The following is a 26,282-nucleotide window of genomic DNA, read 5'->3' as shown; positions in this document are numbered from 1 at the left end:
GGCAGAGGTGAAAGTGATTCTTGCACTGCTTCTATTGGAATGAGCAGAAGCCTGAAAAACAAGATGCAGGATATTTCAGAAACTGCTGGGAGTCATTGCGGAACAAGTAAACACATGGGTTGTGTTAGGGTAGCTAAGAAAAAGAACAGGTGCATGTATACTTGCGTGACCACCAATGCTAGGAGTTTAGTAAATAAATTTGATGAATTTGAGGCATTGCTCAAAACCTCAAAGGCAGATATTGTTGGGATATCAGAGACATGGAGTCACACAGATATAAAGAAGGCAGAACTGGAATTTGGGGGAGTACAACGTCTACAGAAAGGATAGACAGGATAGGACAGGATTACTTAAGAAACACAAAATCCAAGGAAGTGAAGCAGTCGACATCGCTGGACAGTGCAGTATTGAGTCAGTTTGGTGTGACATAAGCATTGGGAGATCAAAATTGAGAGTAGGAGAGTGCTATAGGCCTAATGACTCTGATGAGTATAATAAGAAACTGTACAGGGAAATAGAGTGGGCCAGTACATCAGAGAGTCTTATAATGGGGGATTTTAATTTCTCAGATATTGACTGGAATTTGTGGGCTGGTCACTCACACACTAGCAAGGCTTTTGTGGATTTATTGGATGATTGTTTTCTACATCAGCATGTTCGGGAGGCAACTAGAGGGAGTAATACTCTTGATTTGATTATCAGTAGTGATTCTTCATGCATTAAGAATCTGCAGATAAACGAACCACTAGGTGACAGTGATCACAGTGTGCTGAAGTGAGACTTACTCAAAGAGGTAACTACCATTAGGGGTAAAGGGAAGGGTTATTGCTTTCGTAAAGGCAACTACGATAGTCTGAGACAGTACTTAAATTCTATACAGTGGGACCAACAGCAAATTCAAAATGGGAAGCATTCAAAGAACTTATCTTGGAAGCTACTAGGCTTTACATACCAAGTAAGAAATATTGTTCAAGGTTTAGGCCTAAATGGATGTCAGATGAACTAATGAGACATATGGCAGAGAAGAAAAATGCATGGGATACATACAAATTAACACGTGACACAGATGCCTATGGCCGACCGGGCTAGCCGGGTGGGTAAAGTGCCTGCCTGGCAACCCAAAGGTTGCAGGTTCGATTCCCGCCTCGGGCTTGGATCAAAGTACTGCAAAAACCTTGGGAGGCGCATTATGGCCACATAAGCCTATGCGCCAACAAATACCAAAAAAAAAGAAGAAGCCTATGACAGATACAAGTTGATCTGTAACTAAGTTACAAAGGAGGTTAGGCAGGCGAAGGTAGATTACGAGAAATCTTTGGCAAGGGATGCAAAGAAAAACAGCAAAGAGTTCTTTACTTACGTAAACTCTAAAAGGAAGTGGATGAATCAGATTGGTCCACTTGATATCGATGGGTCAACTGTTGATGATCCTGCTCAGGTAGCTAACAAACTAAATGAATATTTTGCATCGACATTCACACATGAGGAGTTATTCAGCGAGGGGAATGCCAGAGGTGTATTCAACTCTGGCAGTAAGCTAGATAATCTTGTAATAACTGAGAGTAAAGTGGAGAAGAAATTGTTGAAGATAAACACAAGAAAGGCACCTGGAGTGGATGGGATCTATCCAGTTATATTAAAGGAGGTAGCAAAGGAAGTAAGCAAACCCTTAGCCATAATTATGAGAGCTTCCTTGGACTCAGGGGAGGTACCCACAGACTGGAGATGTGCAAATGTGACCCCAATGCACAAAGGAGGATCAAAGGCTAACACAAGTAATTATATACCTGTGAGTTTAACTTCTGTTCCAGGAAAATTAATTAATGGAGGCACTGCTTAAAGAAGCACTGCAGGATCATCTAGACAAGACTTCAGTTATAGCTCGGACATTGCATGGTTTTGTTAAGGGGAAGTCTTGCCTGACCAATTTGATAGGATACTATGATGCAGTCACCAAAGAACTGGATGCAGGAAATAACTTTGATATTATATACTTGGATCTTAGAAAGGCTTTTGATACTGTTGTACATGGAAGACTGCTGCACAAATTGGAGCAGTGTGGCATTGGAGGCAAATTGCTGCTATGGATAAAGGGGTGGTTGAGGGGGAGAAGACAGAGCGTGGTAATCAATGGACACTGCTCATCGTGGACTAATGTTATTAGTGGAGTCCGTCAGGGTTCAGTGCTGGGTCCATTATTGTTTTCTGTATTTATAAATGATATTGATGATGGTATAACAAGCTTAATGTCCAAGTTTGCAGATGATACAAAGGTTGACAGGGTTGTCGAGGACACTATTGACACTATGCTGCTGCAACAGGATCTGGAAAAGTTGAGCAGATGGGCTGAGAGGTGGCAAATGAAGTTTAACATTGACAAATGTAAAGTACTACGTATAGAGAAACAGCAACCCCAGAGCAACCTATCAACCCTGTGGTACTACATTGACAGCGGTAGAGAATGAAAAGGACCTGGGTGTAATTGTGCAGGCAGATATGAAGTTCTCTGAGCAGTGCAGACGGGCTACAAGAGCTCATGGTGTATTGTCAATGATATACAGGAATTTTTCTAGCAGGGATAAGCAGGTGATTATTCCCTTGTATAAGGCAATGGTCAGGCCACACCTAGAGTACTATATACAGGTGTGGAGGCCTCATTTCAAGAAGGATGTAGAGCTGCTGGAACGAGTACAGAGAAGGGCAACAAGGTTAGTGAATGGAACAAAGGGTTGCTCTTACGAAGAAAGGCTTAAGTTTTGCAAATTGCAGTGTCTGGAGACTAGACACCAGCGAGGTGATCTGATAGAGGTATGTAAAGCCTTGAATGGTTTGAGCATACTCAATGCTGATGGGATTCTTCCTCTTGCTCAGAATAATCACCTGAGAGGGCATAAATTCAAATTGAGAAAAGACAGATGTAGGATAGATGTGCGGAAATTTGCCTTTGGCCAGTGAGTAGTTGGCTGGTGGAAAAGACTTCCACCCCTTGTCGTGGAAGTTGATAGCCTACATAAATTTAAGGCTCAGCTGGACAGGTATTTCGAACGAAAAGAAGGGTGAAGCGGAAGTGGTTTTTTTTTTTTTTTTTTGGCTGATTCTGCATAAGCTTGGTTTCTTGCATCAAATGCCTCTACTAATGCTATAGCACCAATCCAGGAACTTTATTGACGCACCTTATATGTCTGTCTTGCCATGGTTTACCACTCTTTTCTCATTAGTCTCAGTTGTCGTTAGTATTTCTTTCCTTGTATGTCCTTAGGTCACTTATTAAGTACATATAATGAAAATTGACTGAAAACTCATTGACAATAAACCACCTAATGGATTCAAACTGAAATTTAAAATTCAACTATGAAATATAGCAAAACAAGTTGGAGATGATTTTTTCATCTTTCTAGAATAGAAATATGTTCCATATCTTGATTATACAGTAAAATACTAGATTCAGAAACTTTAAAAGATTTTTTTTTTTTTTTTTTTTGTTTTTCAAATTATGGGATGATCTGAAGTTATTTTGTCACACTAAGGAGAATCGGTTAGAGGACATCAGTGTATTGCCTGTATGTTTGTTTGCCTCAAACTGAAACTGTTAGTTAACTTGAAAATTAACTCAAATTCCTTGTATTGTCAGCAAGATTCCAGCCTAGACCTTTCCAAAGAAGTGACAACTAACTATTCCACTTTAACAAAAAAGCCCCAAATATTTGGAAGAACCATAATTTATTCTACAACCTTAACAGTAATATAATCTTACCTTTGGTACAAGAATGTCCATCATCCACTCCATCTCTTTCAGCTATGCACAGTTCTACTTGACGATTATAGTAGTCTGCAACTGTCATTTCTCCTGCATACACAGCCCGCTGCATATTGGTTATAGACTGTTCTCGAAAGTTACCTTGATTATCCATACCATACTGAGCCTGTAAGATGCGAAATTCTTGTTGTTCTCTCAGTCTCTGTTCTTCCCTTTCTCTCCTTTCCATCTCCAATGCCAGCAAGTGATCTGTGTTAGCTTCATCTGGGAGAAAGAGACATTTTACAAATATCTAATGCCTGGTTGATTATATGAAGAGACTTACTTTCAGATATACACACAGCTGCAATTAATTCCACATTTTTGTAGCATAATTATCAAAACAGAATTCCCATTTTTGTTTCTTATAGTGTAAGTAAAACTTTGGAGTGGTTTATATTGTTAAGATTATTTTTGAACTAAAGCTAATTGTAATTTCATCCTAAGTTTTTAATTTGAACTTAAATATTAATATATCTCTCATAAAATAATGTAAACTTCAATTATATCTCTAGAAGATTCAATCTATATTCACACTTTCATAAAATTGTAAGCAATAGTTGAAGCATGACATCCATACTCCAGAGAGGAATGGCTGAATCTCTATTACAATGGATAACACTAAGTGGTACAGTGGCAATATCACCACTTTGCTTAATGGAGAGGCTTAGAAGTGACTTTGAAAAAAACCATACATACAGTGAGATATAATATTCCTTACATTTTCAAGGGTAAACGTTTAAAAGTTTTGGGATACTAGTAACTATAGTTACTAGTATCCCAAGTAGATACTAGTAACTATAGTTACTAGTATCTACTACTCTAGAAAACATCTAGATTAGCTAATGAATCATTTTGTTATCTCTACTCTGCAAGAGGTGTCTGAAGGGATTCTAAGTAAGTGTGAATGTAGGATGGAGGCCATTGCAAACATGCTTTTTTTTTTTTTTTTTTTAACTCATTGAGGTCAATACATCATGAATAACAGTTCTGGAACAAACTTATCTACTAAAAAAACTAAACTGCCACAAACTTTAAATTCATTTTACAAATAATTGATTTCAGTAATAAACTCAACGATATCAATCTCTATTTAAATACTACTTACATTTTATAACTTTTGTTAGTTAGTTATTTTGGTTTTTAGGAGCATTAGCAACTAAGGCCATATTGCTCTGGGATAGGCGGTGGTCATTCCCTGACCTTTCCGCATCCTCCGTATTTGGTGGTGACGGGCTCGAACCCCGGCTAATCAAGAAACTGCTGCTCCTTCCCACCTGGCTACGGAGGCGCCACATTTTATAACAGAAACTCAACCATTCGTTTCCTTGACTAGACATTTCAGGTAAAAAAAAATGCATATAATCATTCCTGTTGCCATCAGAGTCAAAGCAGATGAAATTGCATCAAAATTCATTGGTGAAATAGGTGCAACAGGTCCATAATCAAGAGGTCCTACAGCAGACTGAAAATCTGGATACAACATTTACTTTATATTTTTACTGGTTTAGCCTTTCAGATAACATAAAGCATAGCGAACATCACCATGGTTTTTAGGCTCACATCACATAAATGAAATTTTAAGTGGTCAATTTTTTTCTTACCTTTAGTCCATTGGCTCAGCTCTTCTACACAAATGTTGTAAAGCTATGTGTGGAGGACATGAGATAAGTCAACCTCCAAGCTTCATTCTCAAGTACCCATAAAACATACACTGCCAAAAAAATATGAACCTTCATTTGGTATCGAATTGGGCCACTTTTGTTTTGAATAACAGCAAGTGTGTTTAGTGCAGCGTGGATTCTATAAGGTGTTTTAGTGCATTTTGGTCAAACTGTAACCATTCTTCCAGCAGAATATATCACAAAGCTGCTTGTTTGTTTGTTTGTTATTTGGTTTTTAGGAGCATTAGCAACTAAGGCCATATTGCTCCGGGAATATGCAGTGGTCATTCTCTGACCTTTCCGCATCCTCTGTATTTGGTGGTGATGGGCTCGAACCCCGGTCTAATCAAGAAGCGTGTGCTACGCACTGCTGCTCCTTCCCACCTGGCTACAGAGGCGCCTACACAAAGCTGCAATAGATAAAAAGAAGAGGACTTTATTTCCAAATAGCTCTCTCCAGCATATCCCACATATTCTTGACAGGACTGAGATCAGTGGACATGGGGACCGGGAAAGATGGTGGGAATCCATGTCATGTTCCCAAACAATTCTTATCACATGGTTCCGGCATGCACTGTTGCATTGTCATCCATAAAGTGGCCATCATCTTCGGGATAAAAGTGTAAAATTGAAGGGTGCAGTAGATCTGATACAAATGACCTTCCACCAGTACCAACAGACCCAATCTGTGCCAACAAAACATTCTCTATACTACGATATCACTTCCAGGTGCTTGGGTTGTCTTATCAAGGCAATCAGGGTCTATTGCTTCATGAGGTTCTCGCCACACTCTCTGCCTATTATCAGTGCAAAAAAAAGTGTATCGTGATTTGTCTGATCATATGACTTCCTTCCATTGTTCCAGTGTCTAATCGCCACATTCTCGGCACCACTGCAAGTGGATTTTTCTGTTTTAATCTGAAAAAAAAAAGTGGCTTCTGAATAGGCAAGCAACTGCCAATACCCAATTTCTTCAATTCCTGTGCATGATGTGGGTTGAAATGTGGTAGTTCTGGGCTTGGATGAATTCAGATGTCATTTGCTATACACTGGATGTCCTATTTTTACATACAGTCCTCCTTAGAGTATGACGGCTTCACTCTTCAAGTATTGTTTTTCTACCACATTTATGCCTTTGAGATGCAGAAGAACTGCTTGCTTTCCAGTCATTAAAAACTTTTGAAATGGATGCTTTTGAGAAACCAGTTGTCTTTGTCTTTTGTTTCTTGAATCATGGTTTCTGCTGAATGTGCACCCATGATAAGATCTTTTTCAAGATCTGATAGATCACACATTTCCCCCAATTCTGTCTTCAGATTACTGCAGTCAAAAAGCCTGTGCAGTCTTCATACTCAACGAGGCACTCATCATCACCCATGTCACAGTTTTTCTTTGCATCCAGTCACATTTATTTGTATTTCTTCTATCTGTGACTGTCTTAATACAAAGGTTTGTATTTTTTTGGCAAGTGTGTGTGCAATTCTTTCATAAATTCTGTAATCCTCTGCCTCGTTTCTTCATTACAAATTTAACAGAAAATAACTGGTGTGTTTATAAAATGTCTTATTGCCACAGTAATCATCAATCAAAAAAAAAAAAACTGTCGACATTCATACAAATAAGTATTATAAGAAAATTTACTATAACAGAAATTATAGATCCATGCAGTCTGCTAACCACACATATATATAAAACAGTGCAATTCTCAAGAGTGCTAGAATTATCCAAAGCACATCACCATTGACTTGAGAGTTTCTAAGGCAATGCCATACATGTTGAACTGATATACCCCCTTTCCCTCCACAACCATTTCTAGTTGACAATAAGAAAGACAGGTATGATTGAGAATGTTCTTGAACTGAGATTTTTCTAGAAATATATAACCAATAGTTATCAACATTTAAAGCACAATGAAATATGATCCAATTTCAATGTCTTGATTACATAAAAGTGAACATAACATTTGTGAAAAATCTCAATGTGATAGCAAAGACTGACTACAATTTCTGGAATCAGTATGCAGCAATGCTATACAGTAGACAAAATATTTCAGACAACAAAACCATTACAGGCTGGTGTAGTCGATGAAAGCACAGGGCCAGCACATGATTTATAATATACAAAACTTTTGTATTACTTCATAAAATCTACTTATGTGTGTGCACATTAGGTTGGTTGATTGGGGATTTATTTGGCGCATCAGCATCTATGGCCATAGTGTGCCATACATATGGTAAGTAAGGATGTTATTTCTTGCAGGTGGCTACAAACTATGGCTACAAAATTATTATTATTATTTTTTTTTTTTATTAGTTAAAGGAGGTGATATATATTAATCCTTTTGAGAAAGGTAATGATGTTTGAGACATTTATTTTATTACCCAAGATTGAAGCAAGTGTAAGAGGGCCTTTTGTTATGTCAGTAGTGAGAAGGTTCTGGCGTTCTCTTGCATGTTTTGTGCATTCAATAAAGATATGTTTCACGGAAAGTGTAGTGTTACAGTGATGACACTGAGAGCGAGTCTCCCCTCTTAAAAGCACATTAGGTAACAGATAATGTTTCTTAAATTACAATTGATGGGCTAGCACTGTGATTTTACCGGTCTGTGATGAATGAAAGGAAAAATCAATTGCATATATACCATTAAAAAATATAGCATTAGAAGGATGCTAAGATAAATGAATAATGAGCTAGCCAGTTTAATAGAGCAGAAAAAGAGGGCATGAGAGAATTACAGTGATAAAAATTATCAAAGCCTATAACAGCTACAAATTGATCTGCAACACTATCACAGAAAAGGTTAGGGTTGCAAGGGCAGATTATGAAAAATCTGATGGCTGAGAGATCAATGAATGAGGAAAAGGAGTTATACACATGTGAATTTGAAGAAGAGAAGAATAAATCAGGTGGGACCCTTGTTCCATAGATAACCCAGATGTGTAGACAAAGATCTGGGTACTTTTCATCAACATGTATAGAAAAAAAGACTGTTCACAGTGAGGAGAAATCTGTACAAATGAAGCTGAGATGCATAGAATTGTCAATATTAAAATTCAGAAGACTGTTTAATAGAAAAACTTTTAAGCCTAAGGCTCTTGGAGTTGATGGCATATACCCAGTAATTTTGAGAGAGGTGGCAGGAGACTGCACTGAACAAGGAAGGTTAATTATGGCAGCATTGCTGGACTTGGAGAAATTCCCTTGGACTGGAGAAGCGCCAATGTATCGCCAATACATAAAGGCAGTTGCAAGAGTAAAGTTCATGAACTGGATGTAGGAAATAATTTTGACATCGTTTAACTGGATCTGACTCAGTCCCACATGGTAAGTTAATGCATAAGCTGGAACATTCAGATCAGAGGAAAATTCCTTACACAACTCGCAGGATAGGAGGCAGAGGGCTGCAATTGATGGTTATTCTTCTGGTTGGATTAACATAAGTGGGGGGGCTCCCCCAAGATCAAAACTAGGCCCACTTCTGTTTTTCATATTCTTAAATTACATCATTGAAGGGATAGAGGGCATGATGTCAGAGTTTGCATATGATGCCATGGTTGGTGGAGTAGTTAATCATCAGTGACAAGCAGTGCCTCTTCAGGACAACTTAGACCTCAGGGGTGGCCAGAAAAGTTGCAGCAGCTATGTTTAAATGCAACAAAATGAAAGGCCTTTATACTTGGGGAAGAGCAACCCCAAAATAACTTACACACTTGTTGGGATTGAAGTTCCCAAGCTGTGCAGAGAGGTGGAAAGGAAGGCCCAAGTTGTATTGGTGATTACATTGAACATTTGCTTGTAGAGATAGGGAAGTCATAATCCCACTATATAAGGCAACTGCAAAACTGCACTTGGAATACTGTGTTCAAGTATGAAGAATGAACTTAAAAGGAAAAAGATATGCCCAAAAACAGGCAACCCACTTGATGAGAACTGCTAAAAGGCACTCATATGAGGAAAACCTTTGAATAAATATGTGGGCTACAGGAGCTTGGCAATCAAGCACCTTTTGGGGAAAGGAGGGGATGGAGGGACTGAATGAGATCTATGAAGGCAAAATTTTCATGTTAGAAATGATTCCAGAACTAAGGGAAATAAATTCATATGGGATTGCAGATAGTTTTCTTTTAGCCAAGAAGTTGTAAATTATTGTAAAAAGTTGCTTCCATGGTGGTGGCTGACAGCTTGAGAAAATTCAAAGGTCAGCAAAATAGGTAGCACACATGTGAGGAGAGAGTGAAATAGGTATTTTATTTTATTAAGAGTATATATCGAAGTTTCTCAATAAAGATTCTTAATCCAATTTTTCATGTAATATGGGAGTGTTTCATTAATCTTTATGATATCCATTTTTTTCTCCATTATACAAATTTTTCACAAAATGCCTTATACTTTGTTATTTTAAGTTTTTTACTAAGACTCATCAATGACATTGAATCTTTTATTAATAGGAGATTGCTTGCCACCGCTTAAAAACTTTACTAACAAATCATGAACAGAAAATCTTCCACAAGTGCTGAGAAAGCAAAGCACAAGATGGCATAAACTACTAGAAAGCATCGTTCTCTGTATTGTTTTACAGTGGCAGCTGGGATGAAATCTTAGAAGTTATACTCACCAATTGGTATGATTTCATACAGAAAGGCCTGAGAGAAGGAGGAGAAAAGACGTTTGGGCACTAAGAGAAACAAGAGATAACAAATATGGGATAACACACACTTTTTTTTTTTTTTTAACTGTTCAGTTTCACAGCTGATAAGCCATCCTTTTTCCCATATCATGAACTTTAAAAACTATATCCATTATGATTATCGCTAATAAAAAAATGCAGGAAATTCCCATGTTCAATTACAAACATTTTATCTTCAATATTTCTTCTCACAAATCGAGTTTCCAATAACTCTCATACACTAATACTTAGCCAAGCCTCCTTGTTTCAAAAGTAATTTCCAAATTAAAAATTCACAAATGAAAACAAAATATCAGTCACTCACAAAACGGATGAGACTTACTATAGTAACTCAAATACCACACTTCTGCTAGTAGAAATCCTATACCCAGTCCCTGAGATGCTCATGTCAACAGGAGCTGTCAACACCTATCTCTACCAACAAAAGGAAAGTACTGAGAGAAGAAGCACGACCTCAGAGCTCAACTGAAAGTAACAAAACCAATCATCATCAGCCATTTTCAAACCGCTGCAGAATGAAGGCCTCTCCAGCAGCTTTTCAGTTTCTTCTGTTTTGTGCAATGACCATCGAATTTCATCTGTCCATCTTCATTGTTGTCTTCCTGGTTTTCTTTTAGCTCCTCTTAGGGCACCATTTTGTTATTTGCTTAGTCCATCTGTCGTCATGTCTTTGAAATATGTCCTGCCCAAGTCCATTTCAGTTCTTCAGTTTTGATAAGAATGTCCTTTTCTTGAGTTTGTTGCTTAATCCAAGTGTTTCTCTGCTTATCTAACAGTCTGATTCCAAATATAATTTGTTTCATCTTCTCTGTGCAGTTTTCAGCTTCTCTTCCATTCTTTTGGGGAATGCCCAAGTTTCACTTCTATAAGTCATGATGGAGGGTATAACACTGGTTCATTTTTTTAAGTTTCAGACAAACTGGGATATTGCTCTTCATTATGTGACTATACGAGGGGGTATCAAAAGGTTTGTACCCTGACCTAGATAAAAGTACATCAGTAGGAAGATGCCATTTTTAATAAGTTGTCTACATATTCAATAACTAACATGTGAAATTTCATTCCCATAGGTGATCGTACACCAGAGGTGGAGCCCGGAACCTGAGAAGAGATGGTAGGGTTGACAAAGTGGAGTATTGAGCAGTGATCAAGTTCCTGCATTTACAGTGCAAGAAAGCTCAGAAAATTGACGAAGAAATGAAAGCTGTTTATAGGCAGAATTGTCCATCCTATGACACTATACAAAAGTAGAAATGGTAGTTCCAATGCAGTCATACAAGTGTCTTTGACGAGCCAAGAGAAGGAAAGCCATCAACATCCATAGACATTGAGACAGTTGCAAAGGTAAGATGCTGAGTGACAGACATGTAACAATTCATTTCATTGCAAATGCAGTGGTTATTAGTTATGGGTCTGCCCACAACATTTTACATGACCATCTGCACATGTCTAAGGTCTCTGCACAATGGGTTTCAAGATTGCTGACACCTTTGCAGAAGCAATGTCAAATGCAATGTTCTCGCCAACTGTTTGGTTTGTGTAATGTGGATGTTGAGAACTTTTTTGAAGGGTTGGTGACAAATGTTGGGTGTACCAGTATGATCCAGAGACTAAAGACATGTCAAAGCAGTGGAAGCACACCTCCTCCCCACCTCCCAAAAAGGCAAAGACCACTCCATCTGTGAAGGCAGTGGTGGATTCAGAGTAGGGGCACCGGGGCACATTCCCCCTGTTGTGTTTTGGAAAATATAAACCAATCATTTAAATTCCCTTTAGCTATAAAAAAAAGTTTTTTTCCATTGATAACATAAGATTTTATCTATTTTTGCATTGTGGCTCAGCTATTTTCAACTGACTACAGTTGGCAACACTGATGCTAATGTGATCACCATTCTAGTGCACACAATGGTGCCTCCATCACAAATGGTGCCCCTCCTGTCTTTTTCTGGATCCGCAACTATGCGAAGGTAATGTTGCCCGTGTTTTGGGACAGAAAACGGGTTATCTTGACAGATTGAGATGTTCAGAACTTTTTTGATCGGTTGGTGATAAATGTTGGGTGTACCAGTATGATCCGGAGACTAAAGACATGTCAAAGCAGTGGAAGCACACCTCCTCCTCACCTCCCAAAAAGGCAAAGACCACTCCATCTGTGAAGGCAGTGGTGAATTCAGGGTAGGGGCACCGGTGGTAGCTGACTCCCATCAACCGGTGCAATAACACCACTTTACTTATTAGAGGCTTGAAGTGGTGGAACCCATGTTTAGTCTCCAGAGCTAAGTTCCGGTCAATCCTTCCCCATCTCTTCCATCATGAAGCATGACTGATGACTTCTGAGGTTATGATGAACATCATAGAGAGATCCAATCTTCCTTGCATTTCGAGGGCACAGCTCTAAAACGGTGTTCGCAGGCCGGCCACTAGTTAGTACACCAGACCGAACCTATTGGTAACTCTTTAGGAGGCTTCCAGATCAGCTAGTTCCGGGTCTATTTTGCTACCTCTACTCTCCAGATAGTGACTAGAGGGAATCCGAGAAGTGTGTATGTGGGAGGCATTGTCAAGGCCACGTTATGTCAAGGATCTGGGTATATTCTTACCATGTGTACGCCACATCCAAAAATTTCATTACTTCATACAGTATGTCCCCCCTCCACTTTTCTTACTACTGAATACTGAATACACCATGAATTGTCAAACTAATAGAGTAAGCTTATCTCCAAAAAGATCTAAACCTCCCAAACACTTCCTAGTTCATTTCACAAATATACATGGTCTCAATTCTAATCTCACTTGCAGTCTGCCAAACCCCATGTACTTTTTCTGACAGAATCTCAGTTATCGGTTGATTCAACTACTGCTCATCTCAGTTGCCCAAACTATTCGCTGTATGATTCCTTTTGCCTCAAAGGTGGTACTTGTGCATATGTCCGTTCTGATATTCCCTGTCAGAGATTTGGCAATTTGGAATCTCCTCTCTTTGATCTTCTCTGGCTTAAAATCTCTCTACCTCATTGTGTCAAATTCATCTGTTGTCTTTACCGTTCTCCCAGCTCCACTAATCACTTGGAGCTCTTTGACTTCCTCTCTTTGCAACTTGACTTTCTCCAGTCCAACTTTCCTAATAATGAGGTAATTTTCCTTGGTGATTTTAATGTTCACAACTCCAGCTGGCTCCCGTTTTCTAGTCACACCAACCCAGCTAGTCAAGATGCTGAGGCTTTTCCAATTACTAATGACCTTGCCCAGATTGTTCATTTACCTGGCCAACACACTTGATCTTTTTCTCACAAACAACTCTTCTAAGTACACGGTCGAAGTGAGTGGTCCTTTAGACACCTCTGATCACAACTTAGTGATTGTCTTCTCCAATGGAGCCTTTATCTCATGGCTATTCCCAATTGTTTGGCAATACAAGAATGCAAAATGGGATGACCTGCGAGATTTATTTCCTTCTTTTCCTTAGTCGGATTACTGTTTCAAAACTTCTGATGTCAACATTTGCTCAGATCGTATCAGTGAAATTATTCTTGCAGGAATGGAATCCTTTATTTCACACACCACCTTAAAATCTTAACACACCACCTTAAAATTTTAAAATCTTAAAATCCTAAACCAATGTTATCTAAACCTTGGTTTTCCAATAAATGTGCTAAGGCTGTTCAAGAGAAGAACGTTGCATATCGTAATTGGCTTGTTTCCAATTCTTCAGTTTCATTTTCTGCCTACACCAAAGCTCGCAACTTTTGCCCATCTCTGTTCCCACCTCTGTAAAAACCAGATGGTTCTGTTGTTACTTCAGCTAAGGATAAAGCTGACCTGCTAGCATCCCATTTTTCTTCCAACTCATGTATTAATGATCTTGGTAAAACACCTCCCACCATTCCCGACATGCTCCATTCAATGCCTCCTGTGGTCTTCCGTCAAAAGGATGTCAGAAGGATTTTGACGAATCTTGATGCTAAGAAAGCTCTGGGTCCTGATGGTATTTCTCCACTTGTTCTCAAAACCTGTGCTCCTGAACTTACTCCTGTTCTTTGCCACCTTTTTTCACTTTCTTATTCCAAAGGCTTGGAAATTTGCACATATCTAGCCAGTTCCTAAAAAGGGTGACAAATCCCTCCCATCCAATTATCGTACCATTGCAATTATTTCTACTCTTTCTAAAGTAATGCAGAAATCAATTAAACCGCCAACTCTTAAACTACCTAGAAACTTTTCGTCTGATCAACGGTTGCCAGTATGGATTCCGTCAGTGTCGACCCACTGGTGATATTCTGGCTTATATTACCCATTTATGGGCAAATTCAATGGAAAAGTTCAGTGAAACACAAGCAGTTGCTCTTAATATCTCAAAGGCTATAGATAGTGTTTGGCATAAAGGTCTTCTAAACCTGCTTACATCTTATGGTTTGCCAACTGTTTTTTGTAATTGGTTATTCAGTTTTCTCTCTGATCGCTCACTGAGGGTGATGGTAGCTGGCTCGCTGTCTTCTAACTTCTCCACTAATTCTGGTGTCCCCCACTCTTTTCCTCTTGTATATTAATGACCTTCTTCTATTGACTGTAAATACTATCCATAGTTTTGCTAATGATAGCACATTGCATTCCACTTTCCATTTTGAGAAACCTTGCCCTGCTCAATCAGCTTCAACTTCTTGAATATCCGCTACCAATTCCTTAAATGCTGATCTCCAGGTAATTCTCCAGTGGGACAAAGACAAATTAGTTGATTTCAATCCTTCTAAAACTCAGTTTTGTGTTATAGCACGCAAAAAAGGATTCTTCTGCTCCTATGCTTAATCTTTGGTGACACTCCGATTTCTAGGAAAAATGATTTATCTCTTTTGGGAGTTACCCTGACTTCTAATCTCTCTTAGCACAAGTACATTACAAATATTGCTTCCTCTGCATCTAAAAAACTTGGTTTTCTCTTTCGCTCTCGGCATTACTTTTCTTCCAAACAGCTGTTCACTCTGTACAAATCGAAAATCTGCCCTACCATGGAATATTATTCGCACATCTGGGCCGGTGCCCCCAAAACCTCTCTCAGGCTTCTGGATTCCATTCAGAAGACGGCAGTTAGGTTATTTAATGATTCATCTCTAACACAGTCTCTCCCCTCGCTGTCTCATAGACGTACTGTTTCTGCTGCATGCCTCTTCTACAGATATTTCCATGGGCACTGTTCTTCTGAATTGGCTTCTATAATTCCCGCTTTCTCTTTCAATACAGTCCAAACACATGCCGCCACCAGCCAACATCCATTTACTGTTCAACTTCAAACTCACAGAACCAACTTTTAACCTTCCTCGTTTATTCATTCAACTGCCGTTTTCTGGAACAACCTTCCTTCATACATATTTCCTGAAAATTGCAGTCTACAGAAGTTCAAGTCTAATGTCAACAAATATCTTCTTTCATCTTCTCAATCTCCAACCTAAGCATGGTACTAAGTAGTATAGGTTCTAATACCGCTCGTGTTTGGGATTTTCATTAAAAAAAAATTTAAAAAAAAAAAAGATTACCTACATCGTGGTTCCTCACTTATCGAAGAATCCTACATAAATCTTTTGAAAAAGTTACACAATGCTTTGAAGGTAAAAAGGCATGGAATGTTAACCATAGGTGTCTGTCTTCTGTCAGACAATGCACCGGCTCACACGGCCATTGCCACCACTAGCTTTGTTGCCCAGTGCAGCTTTGAACTACCGTAGCACCCACCATATTCTCCTGACCTAGCACCATCTGACTTCTTGTTTCGAGAAATTAAGAAATCGTTGTGTGAACATTGTCTTGATTCATCCCAGGAAGTCATCAATGAAGTGGAATCGTGGTTTCAGGCAAAAGGTGTGGACTTCTATGATCAAGGCATAAAACAACTGATCCATAGATGGGAGAAATGTGTTACTATACATGGAGAGTACATAGAAAAGGATTAAAGTTCCTGTGAAGTTTCACCTTTCTATGGCTATTATTTCTAGGTAAGAGTATGAACTTTTTGATACCCCCCTCATATTTCCTGAACGCTATCCATCCGAAATTTATTCTGCTTATGACTTCCAGCCATTTATCATTATTACAGCTAATGACACATCCCAAGTAAGTATATGAATCCACCTTTTCAATTACTACTCCTTCAATGATTATATCCCTTTCAGTGGCATACTTGTTCATTATTACTTTTGTTTTAACCATATTCATCTTTAGTCCGAAATCCTTACTAACTCTGCATAACTGATTAAGATTTTCCTCTAATTCTTCGGGATCATGGCTTATGATCACAATGTCATCTGCAAATCATAAATGGTTTAGATACTCTCCATTCACACTAACTCCTTTCTGCGACCAGTCCAATCTTATGAAAGCTCCTTCAAGGAGACACAATATCTCTGAAGTAAACACTTCAGAGATATTGTCTCTCCTTGTCGAACTCCTTTCTCAATTTTAAATTTGCTACTGTCTTTGTCTAGTCCAGGGGTGGCCTTAGCATGGTTTGCACAGTCTTGTGGTGCAGCTCTCATGCGGATATATTTTGATTTTTATTAATATCAAAATTTTATATATAACACTGGTTAAAGTTTAAAAATAACTTTATTTTTTAAGTAAGTATATTTCTTGTTACAAAGTTTTTTCAAAAAGATAAAAAAGATACATAAATTTCTCAAAATACTAATTCTAACAGACAATAGAATATCTGCATAGAATATATATATATATATATATTACGTTTGCTTGTCGATGCTTTACAGGTGTTGTCCATCTTAGCAGTTAGCTGCTGAAAGTTTGGTCGATGACTTGTAAAAATAAGTATCGGTCAAAACAGACCGATACTTATTTTTAATAAATTTAAGTGTTGAATACAAAGACTCACAAGAATATGTCGTACCGAAAATAGAGATTGATCTCTGCACACACTGTTTTGTTTTAGGATATTTTTGTTCCGGAACCTGCTTCCAAAACTCAATAGTCGAGCAGTCACTTCCTTTTTTTTGAGACAATGGGCAGACATTCTTCATAATGTCGTCACGAAAATGATTTTCCAAAAATGCAAATGATGATTTAAGTGCTCTTAAATCACGAAATATATCATTAATTTCTTCTGCCAGTCTGTGTAACTTGCATGCATAATCTCTAGTTATTATTTCAAATCCAGGTAGAGATTGCAAGGTTTTACTCAAACGTGAAATGAGTGAAGGTTTTAGAAACCAGGTCATTCTTGAAGAGTTTCAGTTAACGTGGAAGCTGAACACACTCTGTGCTAAATCAGAAATAAGTTTTCCTTGTCCTTGCAGAGATACATTTAATGATTGTAAATGCTGAACAACATCTGTGAAAAATGTCATCTATTAACCACTGGGCATCTTCTTGTTGAGGGAAAGATTTCCCTTTTTCTTTGACAAATTGTTTGAGTCCCACAAGCATTTGGCTCCATCAAAAGAAAGAACTTTGTTAGAACATTGCTTACCGAGAGCCACCTTACTAAACGGAACCACGATACATCATCTGGAAGCTAATTGTTGCCTATTTCTTCCATGAAGGCTTTGAACTGTCGATGTGTTTTAGTGCTTGAGAATATATATTTAACTATTTTCAGAACTACCTCGATAACAAGTTCATATTTAAAATATTTAACTGCTAGCCATTCCTTATGAATAATGCAGTGAAAATTGGGAAAAAATGCATCAGCAGTTAACAGTCCCACAAGCACTTTATTGACAACTTTCATAGCCGGGGTGCTCTCAGTTGCAACACTGACTATCTTCTTAATCAGTACAGAAGCTTTGCCAAGTGCAAGATCAAGAGCTCCTTTTAGTCTGAAGCTCGAGTCATAATCCTTCAAAGCAGTCAGACCTAATAGTTCTTCTTTTATATCTAGATTATTTGATACTAAACAAGCAAATATGGCTAGTTGTGGTTTATCTTCAATGTCTGTAGATTCATCCAAGACTAGATCCTGAATGCTGAGCAAATCTTTAAATCATGTTGCAAGTTTTACGAATATTCCTTGGCTAAATGCCTAAGAGTATGAAGGAGTTGGTTTATGGAAATATATATTTTGTTTAAGGATTTTGTAATACTGTGCATTATATAGCTTAGTGTTTATTGATCAATTACTTTTTATAATGGCGCCTCAGTAGCCAGGTGGGAAGGAGCAGCAGTGCATAGCATACGCTTCTCGATTAGACCGGGGTTCGAGCCCATCACCACCAAATACAGAGGATGTGGAAAGGTTCAGAGAATGACCACCGCACATCCTGGAGCAATATGGACTTAGTTGCTAATGCTCCTAAAAAACAAACAACAAACTTTTTATAATTTTATGGCTTTACCCTGTTATTTAACTCAACTAGCAAAGTTTCCCATGAAACAGTCAGTCTTGTATGACATAAACATTAGGAAGACAAAAATGAGAGTAAGGGTATGTTGTAGGCCATTGACTGCAATGAGAGTAGGCTAGTAAATCTTATCATGGAGTTAAAAAAAAATACTTTTAGATTAAACCATGCACACCATCAAGCATCTCTCATATTATGGAGTTATACTTTATAACTGGGTTGTCATGATTGCAATACCAGAGTACCTGCCCACCCACCAATGAGGAGTCAACAAGCACCGAAACGGTGCCATCTGGGGGAGGTGATGGGCCCTCGTTACCGTGAATAGGTAACAATCTTCCCTAATGGGGAAGCATTGCCTATTCAGGGAGATTTATGAGTGGTTTAGTTCAGTGAGTGAGCGAGTGAGTGTTGGAGTAACTGTCCCTTTCCTCTTTCAATGGCATTTCTTCCTCTCCTACACCTTTTTGCTTTCCTAAGTCTAATAGGGACAGTATGTGGATAACAGTGTCTTATCCCACACCATTTTTCAAATGGTGCCGTCTGGATGGTGGCAGTGCTGTAGTCGTAAAATTAGCAGAAGGTATACCCTGTTACATATGCAGAGAGTATACTGTGCTTATTAATCGAATTCCAGATGGTATATGGCGTATACCCATATATATATATAAATCCAGAAGGTCTACGCTATTCACCTAAAAATATCCAGAGGGTATATGTGGATACCTGCATATATCCTCCATTACAGCCCTGGGTGGTTGTATCCGCTAAGAATAAGTAACGTTAGTCTTCTCCACTGGTGAAGCGTTACTTTCAAAGCAGTGCAATATCTCAGCCACTCGTTGTGAAGGTATTCAAAATATGAGATAAAATTAAACGATACATTCATACCACCTTGGTAGTAGAAATGATTATGTGCACTAGCATAAACCAACTCTTCGTGTTGCAAGTTATTTATGATTTTTTTTTTGATTTGGTAGTTGTTGGCGCATCGGCTTCTGTGGCCATATTGCACCTCCCAAGGTTTTTGCAGTACTTTGATCCAAGCCCGAGGCGCGAATCGAACCCGCGACCTTTGGGTTGCCGGGCAGGTACTTTAGTCACTCGGCTAGCCCGGTCGGCATTATTTATGATGTCAGCACTGATTCGTCTTTCCACTGAATGTCTAGATTAAGGGATTTGTTCAATCATTTTGTGCAGTTTTATATTTTCTAGGTCTAAAACTGAAATTAATTGAGCAATATTTTTTAATGAACTCTCCTTCCATGTAAGAGCACTTTGCCCCAGCGATACTGAAAGTCAAAATAAATGTTGTTAAATCTGTCTCTTTAATTAACATTGACATAACCTTGGTTTGACTATTAAATTTTTCTTTTTTCTTTTAAAGACAATATTTTAGTTTGCCTTAACACAGAACCAGCAGTAAATTGTTGGGTGAAAGAACTGTGATTTATTTCGTAATGGTGTTTAAGATTACTGCCCTTGAACTGTGACAATGCTACTTGACACAAAAGACATATTGGTTTACCGTTTCTTTCCACAAAAACAAACTCCTCTTCCCATTCTGCCTAAAATCCCCTATTTTGGTCTTAATATTTACATTTTCCAGACAGCATAATAACTTTTAAAGGGTCTCACTTAAAAAGAAACTAATAATGTTCATACAAATTAACTTGTGCACTGTAGAAAACTGATTGAACCACATATACGTCTGAAGCGTTTTATCACATAGATGCTATGCACAACAGATGGAGCCATCAGCTCTTGGTAGAGATGTGCGCATTTTATTATATAGCTCTTTCCAATATGCCTTTCACGTAGCTGACCACCCCTGGTCTAGTCTAATAAAGGAGTTAGCGTTCTCATATATTTTCTTCAAAATCTTAATATATCGGATGTCCATGCCTTGTCTTTCCAGTGCCTGAAACATTGCCTTATGCTGTATGGAGTCAAATGCCTTTTCATAATCCACAAATGCCAGGCACAATGGTGTTTTTTTTTTTTTTTCATTTGCTTTCTCCATTAGCTGTGATATTACATGAAGGTGATCCATAGTTGAGCATCCTGTCCTAAAGCATGTACTTGCTCTTACAGTTGATTCTCATCAAGTATTCTTTCTAATCTGTTAGTAACGACCCTTGTGAACAACTTGTAGATGTGAAAGAACAAGCTAATTGGTCTATAATTTCCAATTTCTCATTTATCTCCTTTCTTATGCAGCAAAACTATGATTGCATTATTCCACTCCTTAGGCATCACACCTTTTCTAATGCATTTTGCAGAGTTTTGCAGGTTTTTGTGCCATGTCTCTTCCTCCTAATTTTAACAACTCTACAGTAACTTCTTCTTCTTCACCCAGGGCTTTTCGATTTTTCATTTTCTTCAATGCATGTTCTAACTCATCAGGAAAGATATTGGGTATGTCGTATGTGTTGCTAATTTGTGATCCATCTTCCCCACTGCTGGCATCATTCCCTTGCTCCTTATATAATACTTATAGTAGTCTTCTGCTATTTATAAGTACATCATCATTATTCTTCAGGTTCAGTATCATTTGTCTTTCTGTATTACTGCTCATGACTACTAATTTAAGTCCTTTGTTTTCCCTTAATGCTTGTTCTACTTTTCTTGTGTTAAATCTTCTTATGTCCTCTCTGAGTCTCTTTCTAATGGCTTTGCATAACTCAGAATACTCAATTTTTTCTTTGTCATCTTTGGTTCATCATGACAAGTGTTTCTTGACTAATTTTTTCTTCTTTGGATTTATTTTTACCTATAGGTTTCTTGCGCTTTATCACTTTCAGAAAGTTGTCGTATTCCTCGTCAGTATCTTGGTCCTGAACGGTCTGCAGAAGCTCAACATTGTTCCTAAGTACCAGTACATACTGCTTTTTCTTCTCTTCTGTTATCTTAATAACAAAAACAGATAAAAAAAACCAGCTCTGGAAATACCACTTGAGTGAAGAGCATAACTGCATAACTCAGTGGGAAGAAATGCAAAATTTGAAGATGACATATGATAAATTTAAATTAAAGAGTTATAACTTCAGGCTTTTCATTGTCATATTCAAAAAAAAATAAATAAATAATAATTATTCATATTAACTCAGTTATGCTATCGTGGCTAAAAAGCTTGCAAACGTCACCACAGCTAAGTTTTGGCATGACCTCAAAAAAAAAAATCCTGATGAATGGTACAGTCAGGCATGAAGTGCTCTGAGCTGTGCAGATGTGCTGCTTGGATAGCTTATGGGGTTTTATCAATGATATTCAGGAATTTTGATGGCAGGGTTAAGGCGGTAATCATTATAAGGCAGAGGCTCATTTCAGGAACAATGTGGAGCTGTTAGAATGGGCAGAAAGAAGAGCAACAAAATTAGTGAGGGAAACAAGAGGGTACTCGGACACAGCATGGTTTTATTAAGGGGAAGTCTTGCCTGACCAATTTGGTTGGATACTATGATGCAGTCACAAAAGAACTCGATGCAGGGAATAACTTTGATATTATATACTCAGATCTTAGAAAGGCTTTTGATACTGTTGCACATGGAAGACTGCTGCACAAATTGGAGCAGTGTGGCATTGGAGGCAAATTGCTGCTATGGATAAAGGGGTGGTTGAGGGGGAGAAGACAGAGCGTGGTAATCAATGGACACTGCTCATCGTGGACTAATGTTATTAGTGGAGTCCCTCAGGGTTCAGTGTTGGGTCCATTATTGTTTTCTGTATTTATAAATAATATTGATGATGGTATATCAAGCTTAATGTCCAAGTTTGCAGACGATACAAAGGTTGGCAGGGTTGTTAAGGACACTACTGACACTATGCTGCTGCAACAGGATCTGGAAAGGATCTGAGCAGATGAGCTGAGAGGTGGCAAATGAAGTTTAACATTGACAAATGTAAAGTACTACATATGGGAAACAGCAACCCCCAGAGCAACGTATCAACTCTGTGGTACTACACTGGTGGTAATTGTGCAGGCAGATATGAAGTTTTCTGAGCAGTGCAGATGGACTGCAAGAGTAGCTCATGGTGTCTTGTCAATGATATACAGGAATTTTTCTAGCAGGGATAAGGAGGTGATTATTCCTTGTATAAGGCAATGGTCAGGCCACACCTTGAGTACTGTATACAGGTCTCGAGGCCTCATTTCAAGAAGGATGTAGAACTGCTGGAACGAGTACAGAGAAGGGCAACAAGATTAGTGAATGGAACAAAGGGTTGCTCTTACGAAGAAAGGCTTAAGTTTTGCAAATTACAGTGTCTGGAGACTAGGCACCAGCGAGGTGATCTGATAGAGGTGTATAAGGCCTTGAATGGTTTGAGCATGCTCAATGCTGATGGGATGCTTCCTCTTGCTCAGAATAATCAGCTGAGAGGGCATACAAGTTGATAGCCTAAAAAAATTTAAGGCTGAGCTGGACAGGTATTTCGAACGAACGGAGGGGTGAAGTGGAAGTTTTTTTTTTTTTTTGGCTGATGCTGCATAAGCTTGCTTTCTTGCATCATATGCCCCTACTAATGCTAATACTCATACCAAGAAAGACTTCAGTTCTGCAAACTGCTGCATCTGAAAACTAGGCACTTGAGTGAGGGTCTTATGGCTTTGAATAAATTGAGTAAGCTAAATGTTGATGGTGGCATCCTTACTTTGCCCAAAACAAAGGGGCACAAAATTTAAAGTAAGAAAAGTTGGTTGCAGAACAGATGTGCAGAAATTGGCTTGTTCCAACAATCAACTAGCCAGAGGATAGTTGATTGTTGGAACAAACTTCCATCTAGTGTTGTAGAACTGAGCAGTTTGAATAAATTTAAGGAAGAATGGGATTGAGCTGTCATTATCCACCCTGCCAACTTTTATATACCTTTAAACTTAGACTTCACAGTTGATAAATAATCTCAAAGTAACCTGTACACTTCAAGAGGTTAAATTAAAATCATTAGAAAAATAAAAAAATCTTATGGTTATGAGCCAGATATACATCAATTTCTGGGTGAAGTGCAGACAGACAGCAAGGAGGGCACATGATGCCGTGTCAGTAATTTATTGAACTATTGCTTGTACAAGTAGGGAGATGTGAACTGTGAGCTCACAATCTTAATACTGCATTTAGCTATGCCAAAAAAAAAAAATAAAAAGAAATAAAGGTAGGCTGGCAAAAGGGTGCCCATATGAGACAAGATTTTAAATATGTGAGCTACCGAGTTTGGTAACTAGGTAAATTAGAGCTGAAGTGAGATTTAATTGTTAATCATGGGAGTAAATTGCCTCCACAAGTAACTGACTTGGGGAAATTCAAAGGCATGCTAGATCAGCTGTTATGTTGTTGTTATTTGGTTTTTAGGTGCATTAGCAACTAAGGCCATATTGCTCCGGGAATATGCGGTGGTCATTCCCTGACTTTCCGCGTCCTCTGTATTTGGTGGTGACGGGCTCAAACCTAGGTCTAATCAAGAAGCGTGTGCTACACACTGCTGCTCCTTCCCACTTGGCTACAGAAGCGCCTGCTAGATCAGCACCTAAGGGAATAGGAAAACGCACAGATAGGGTTTGTTCGTTTTTTTTTCCTTGCACAGCAAAGTCCTCTGGTTTCCTTGTCCACTACCTATTATAGTGCTACAAGGAGGCTAGAATAATAATACCAATTGGTATTATTATAGCCAATAATGTGCGCGTGTGTGCATACAAATACTAGATAAATTGATAACACCAGAATTTTTTTAAATTCTGCAATAACTAATTAGCTGTCTTTAAAACTGAAACATTTTGATCTAATGTCTGATATAAATAAAAAAAAAGTTAAATTCTTACCTTTCTTGAAAGCTTTGTGTTTGTCAGAGGCTGCGAGAGGAAATCCAGATAACTGCACTGCAGCAGAAACTAAGAATTTTTTTAAATTTTTTACCATCCACACATTATTTTTAAAAAAATCAGTAATGATAATTTTAAAAACAAATAAGTTTTAATTAAATTCAAAAAGGCCATTAGAGTATTACTAAATAAAAAAGTTTTGTATGAAAGCACTTCATTGCTACTTAAGAAAGTTAGTAGCATAAACCCCAGGGGCTCGTATCTGGGGAAGTATGGGCTTGGAACACCCAGGGTTCTGAGCTGGATATCATCATTCTTCCCTTTTTTTGATGATTCCCTTCTACTTCTGACTGTTCTTTTTTTCTCTCTCTCTCTCTCTCTCTCTCAGGGTAACTCAGTTATGTTTTTTTTTTGGCTGGTGCAGCAAAAGCCTCAGGCTTCCTTGCACCATATGGCTAATAATAATAATAAATTATGCAAGAAAGGAAACTGACACATCACGGGGAAAAAAAAAAGAAAAATTTCCATTATCACCTCCATCCCTTCCAACAGTTTGTCTAATTTGTTTGTCTTCTTTCTTGAATTTATTTACACTACCCACTTCTATGACACCAGATAAAAATTTCTTCAAACAATCAACTACTTGCTAGCTAAAAGCAAATTTCTGCACATGCATCCTGCAACCATCCTTACTCAATTTAAATTTCTGCCCCCTTATGTGTAGTTTGAGCAACAGGAAGGATGCCATCAGCACTGAGCTTATTCTATCCATTTCCACACTTAAACATCTCAATCAGATATTCTTTCAGGTGCCTAGTCTCCAAATGCTGCAATTTGCAGATCAAAAGCCTTTCTTGGTAAGAGCATCCTTTTGTTTCCCTTGCTAATCTTCTCTGCACCCATTCCAACAGATCCACTTCCTTCCCAAAATGCAGCTTTCAAATCTTTAAGTAATAACTCAAGATAAAACCTAAGCATTGCCTTATACAGTAGAATAATTGCCTCCTTATCCCAGCTAGAAAATTTTCTGCACAACACTGACAAAAACTTGGAAATTTTTTTTTGGCTGGTGCAGCATAAGTCTCAGGGCTTCCTTGCACCATATACAAATAATAATAATAATAATATAAAAACCCATGAGCTGTCATAGCAGTCTGTCTGCACTGCTCAGAGAACTGCTTATCTGACTAAACAAGTCCCCCAGTTTTTTCATTCCCCCACTACCTTGAGACTGGCACTGCACAATTGGTCCACGCTAGGATTACAGTTGCCCATATACAAAGGGTACTAGGAAAGTTTTGCAATATGACGCAACAATGAATCACAGGAAGCTGCTTGTTGCTGCATGTTGAGACATGTTCATACGTGCATAGTAGCCGCCGCGCCAAGTCGATGGGCTCAGTTATTCATTAGTAGTGAGAGTGTAAAGTGCTTGCGATGGCATCGTGGTCACGAAATGAGATAAGGACAGTTTTGCGGTATAATTTCGTGCGGGGTTTAACCATAGACCAGCGCTTAGAAGAAATGACTCTTGCACTAGATGATGATTGTCCACATCGTACAACGATATTCAGGTGGTATAGAGAATTCCAAAGGGGAAATTTCACTCTGGAGGATTCTGAGAGGCCAGGAAGGCCACGAACGTCAGTTACGGAGGAAAACGTTACTGCTGTGAGGAAAATGCTTGACGAAAACAGGCGAGTGACCTACCAACAGATAGAGGATACTTTGGGCCTAAATGCACCAGCAATTCGTTCGATTCTGCAAGATCATTTGCACGTGAAGAAACTTTGTTCTCTCTGGGTGCCGCATCAACTGACTGAAGAGCAGTTGACACGACGTGTGACTTGGTGCCGGGAGATGTTAAAAAAGTTTGATAAGGGACAATCTCGGTATGTGAACAACATCGTGACAGGTGACGAGACTTGGCTGTACTATTACGATCTGCCGACCAAAGCTCAAAACAAAGTTTGGGTCTTT

At 38.5% G+C, this 26,282-nt stretch overlaps 1 protein-coding gene across 1 annotated transcript in view; it reads right to left on the bottom strand.

Moving 5' to 3' along the window:
* Nucleotides 1–26,282, bottom strand: part of LOC150081318 (zinc finger-containing ubiquitin peptidase 1-like) — a 114,812-nt gene that overhangs the window by 54,039 nt on the left and 34,491 nt on the right. Inside the window, exons 2-3 of the mRNA XM_090380161.1 lie at nt 24,303–24,371; nt 3,755–4,021 (exon numbers count right to left, since the gene is read on the bottom strand). Coding sequence (XP_090236287.1) covers nt 3,755–4,021; nt 24,303–24,371 — 336 coding nt within the window. The remainder of the gene's footprint in view (nt 1–3,754; nt 4,022–24,302; nt 24,372–26,282) is intronic.

This window comes from Mastigoproctus giganteus, chromosome 8 (assembly GCF_048544385.1).
Source record: "Mastigoproctus giganteus isolate SK-2022 chromosome 8, ASM4854438v1, whole genome shotgun sequence".
NCBI lineage: Eukaryota > Metazoa > Arthropoda > Arachnida > Uropygi > Thelyphonidae > Mastigoproctus > Mastigoproctus giganteus.
Note: the sequence above shows the minus strand (reverse complement) of the source record. Positions and strands in the feature narration are given on the sequence as shown.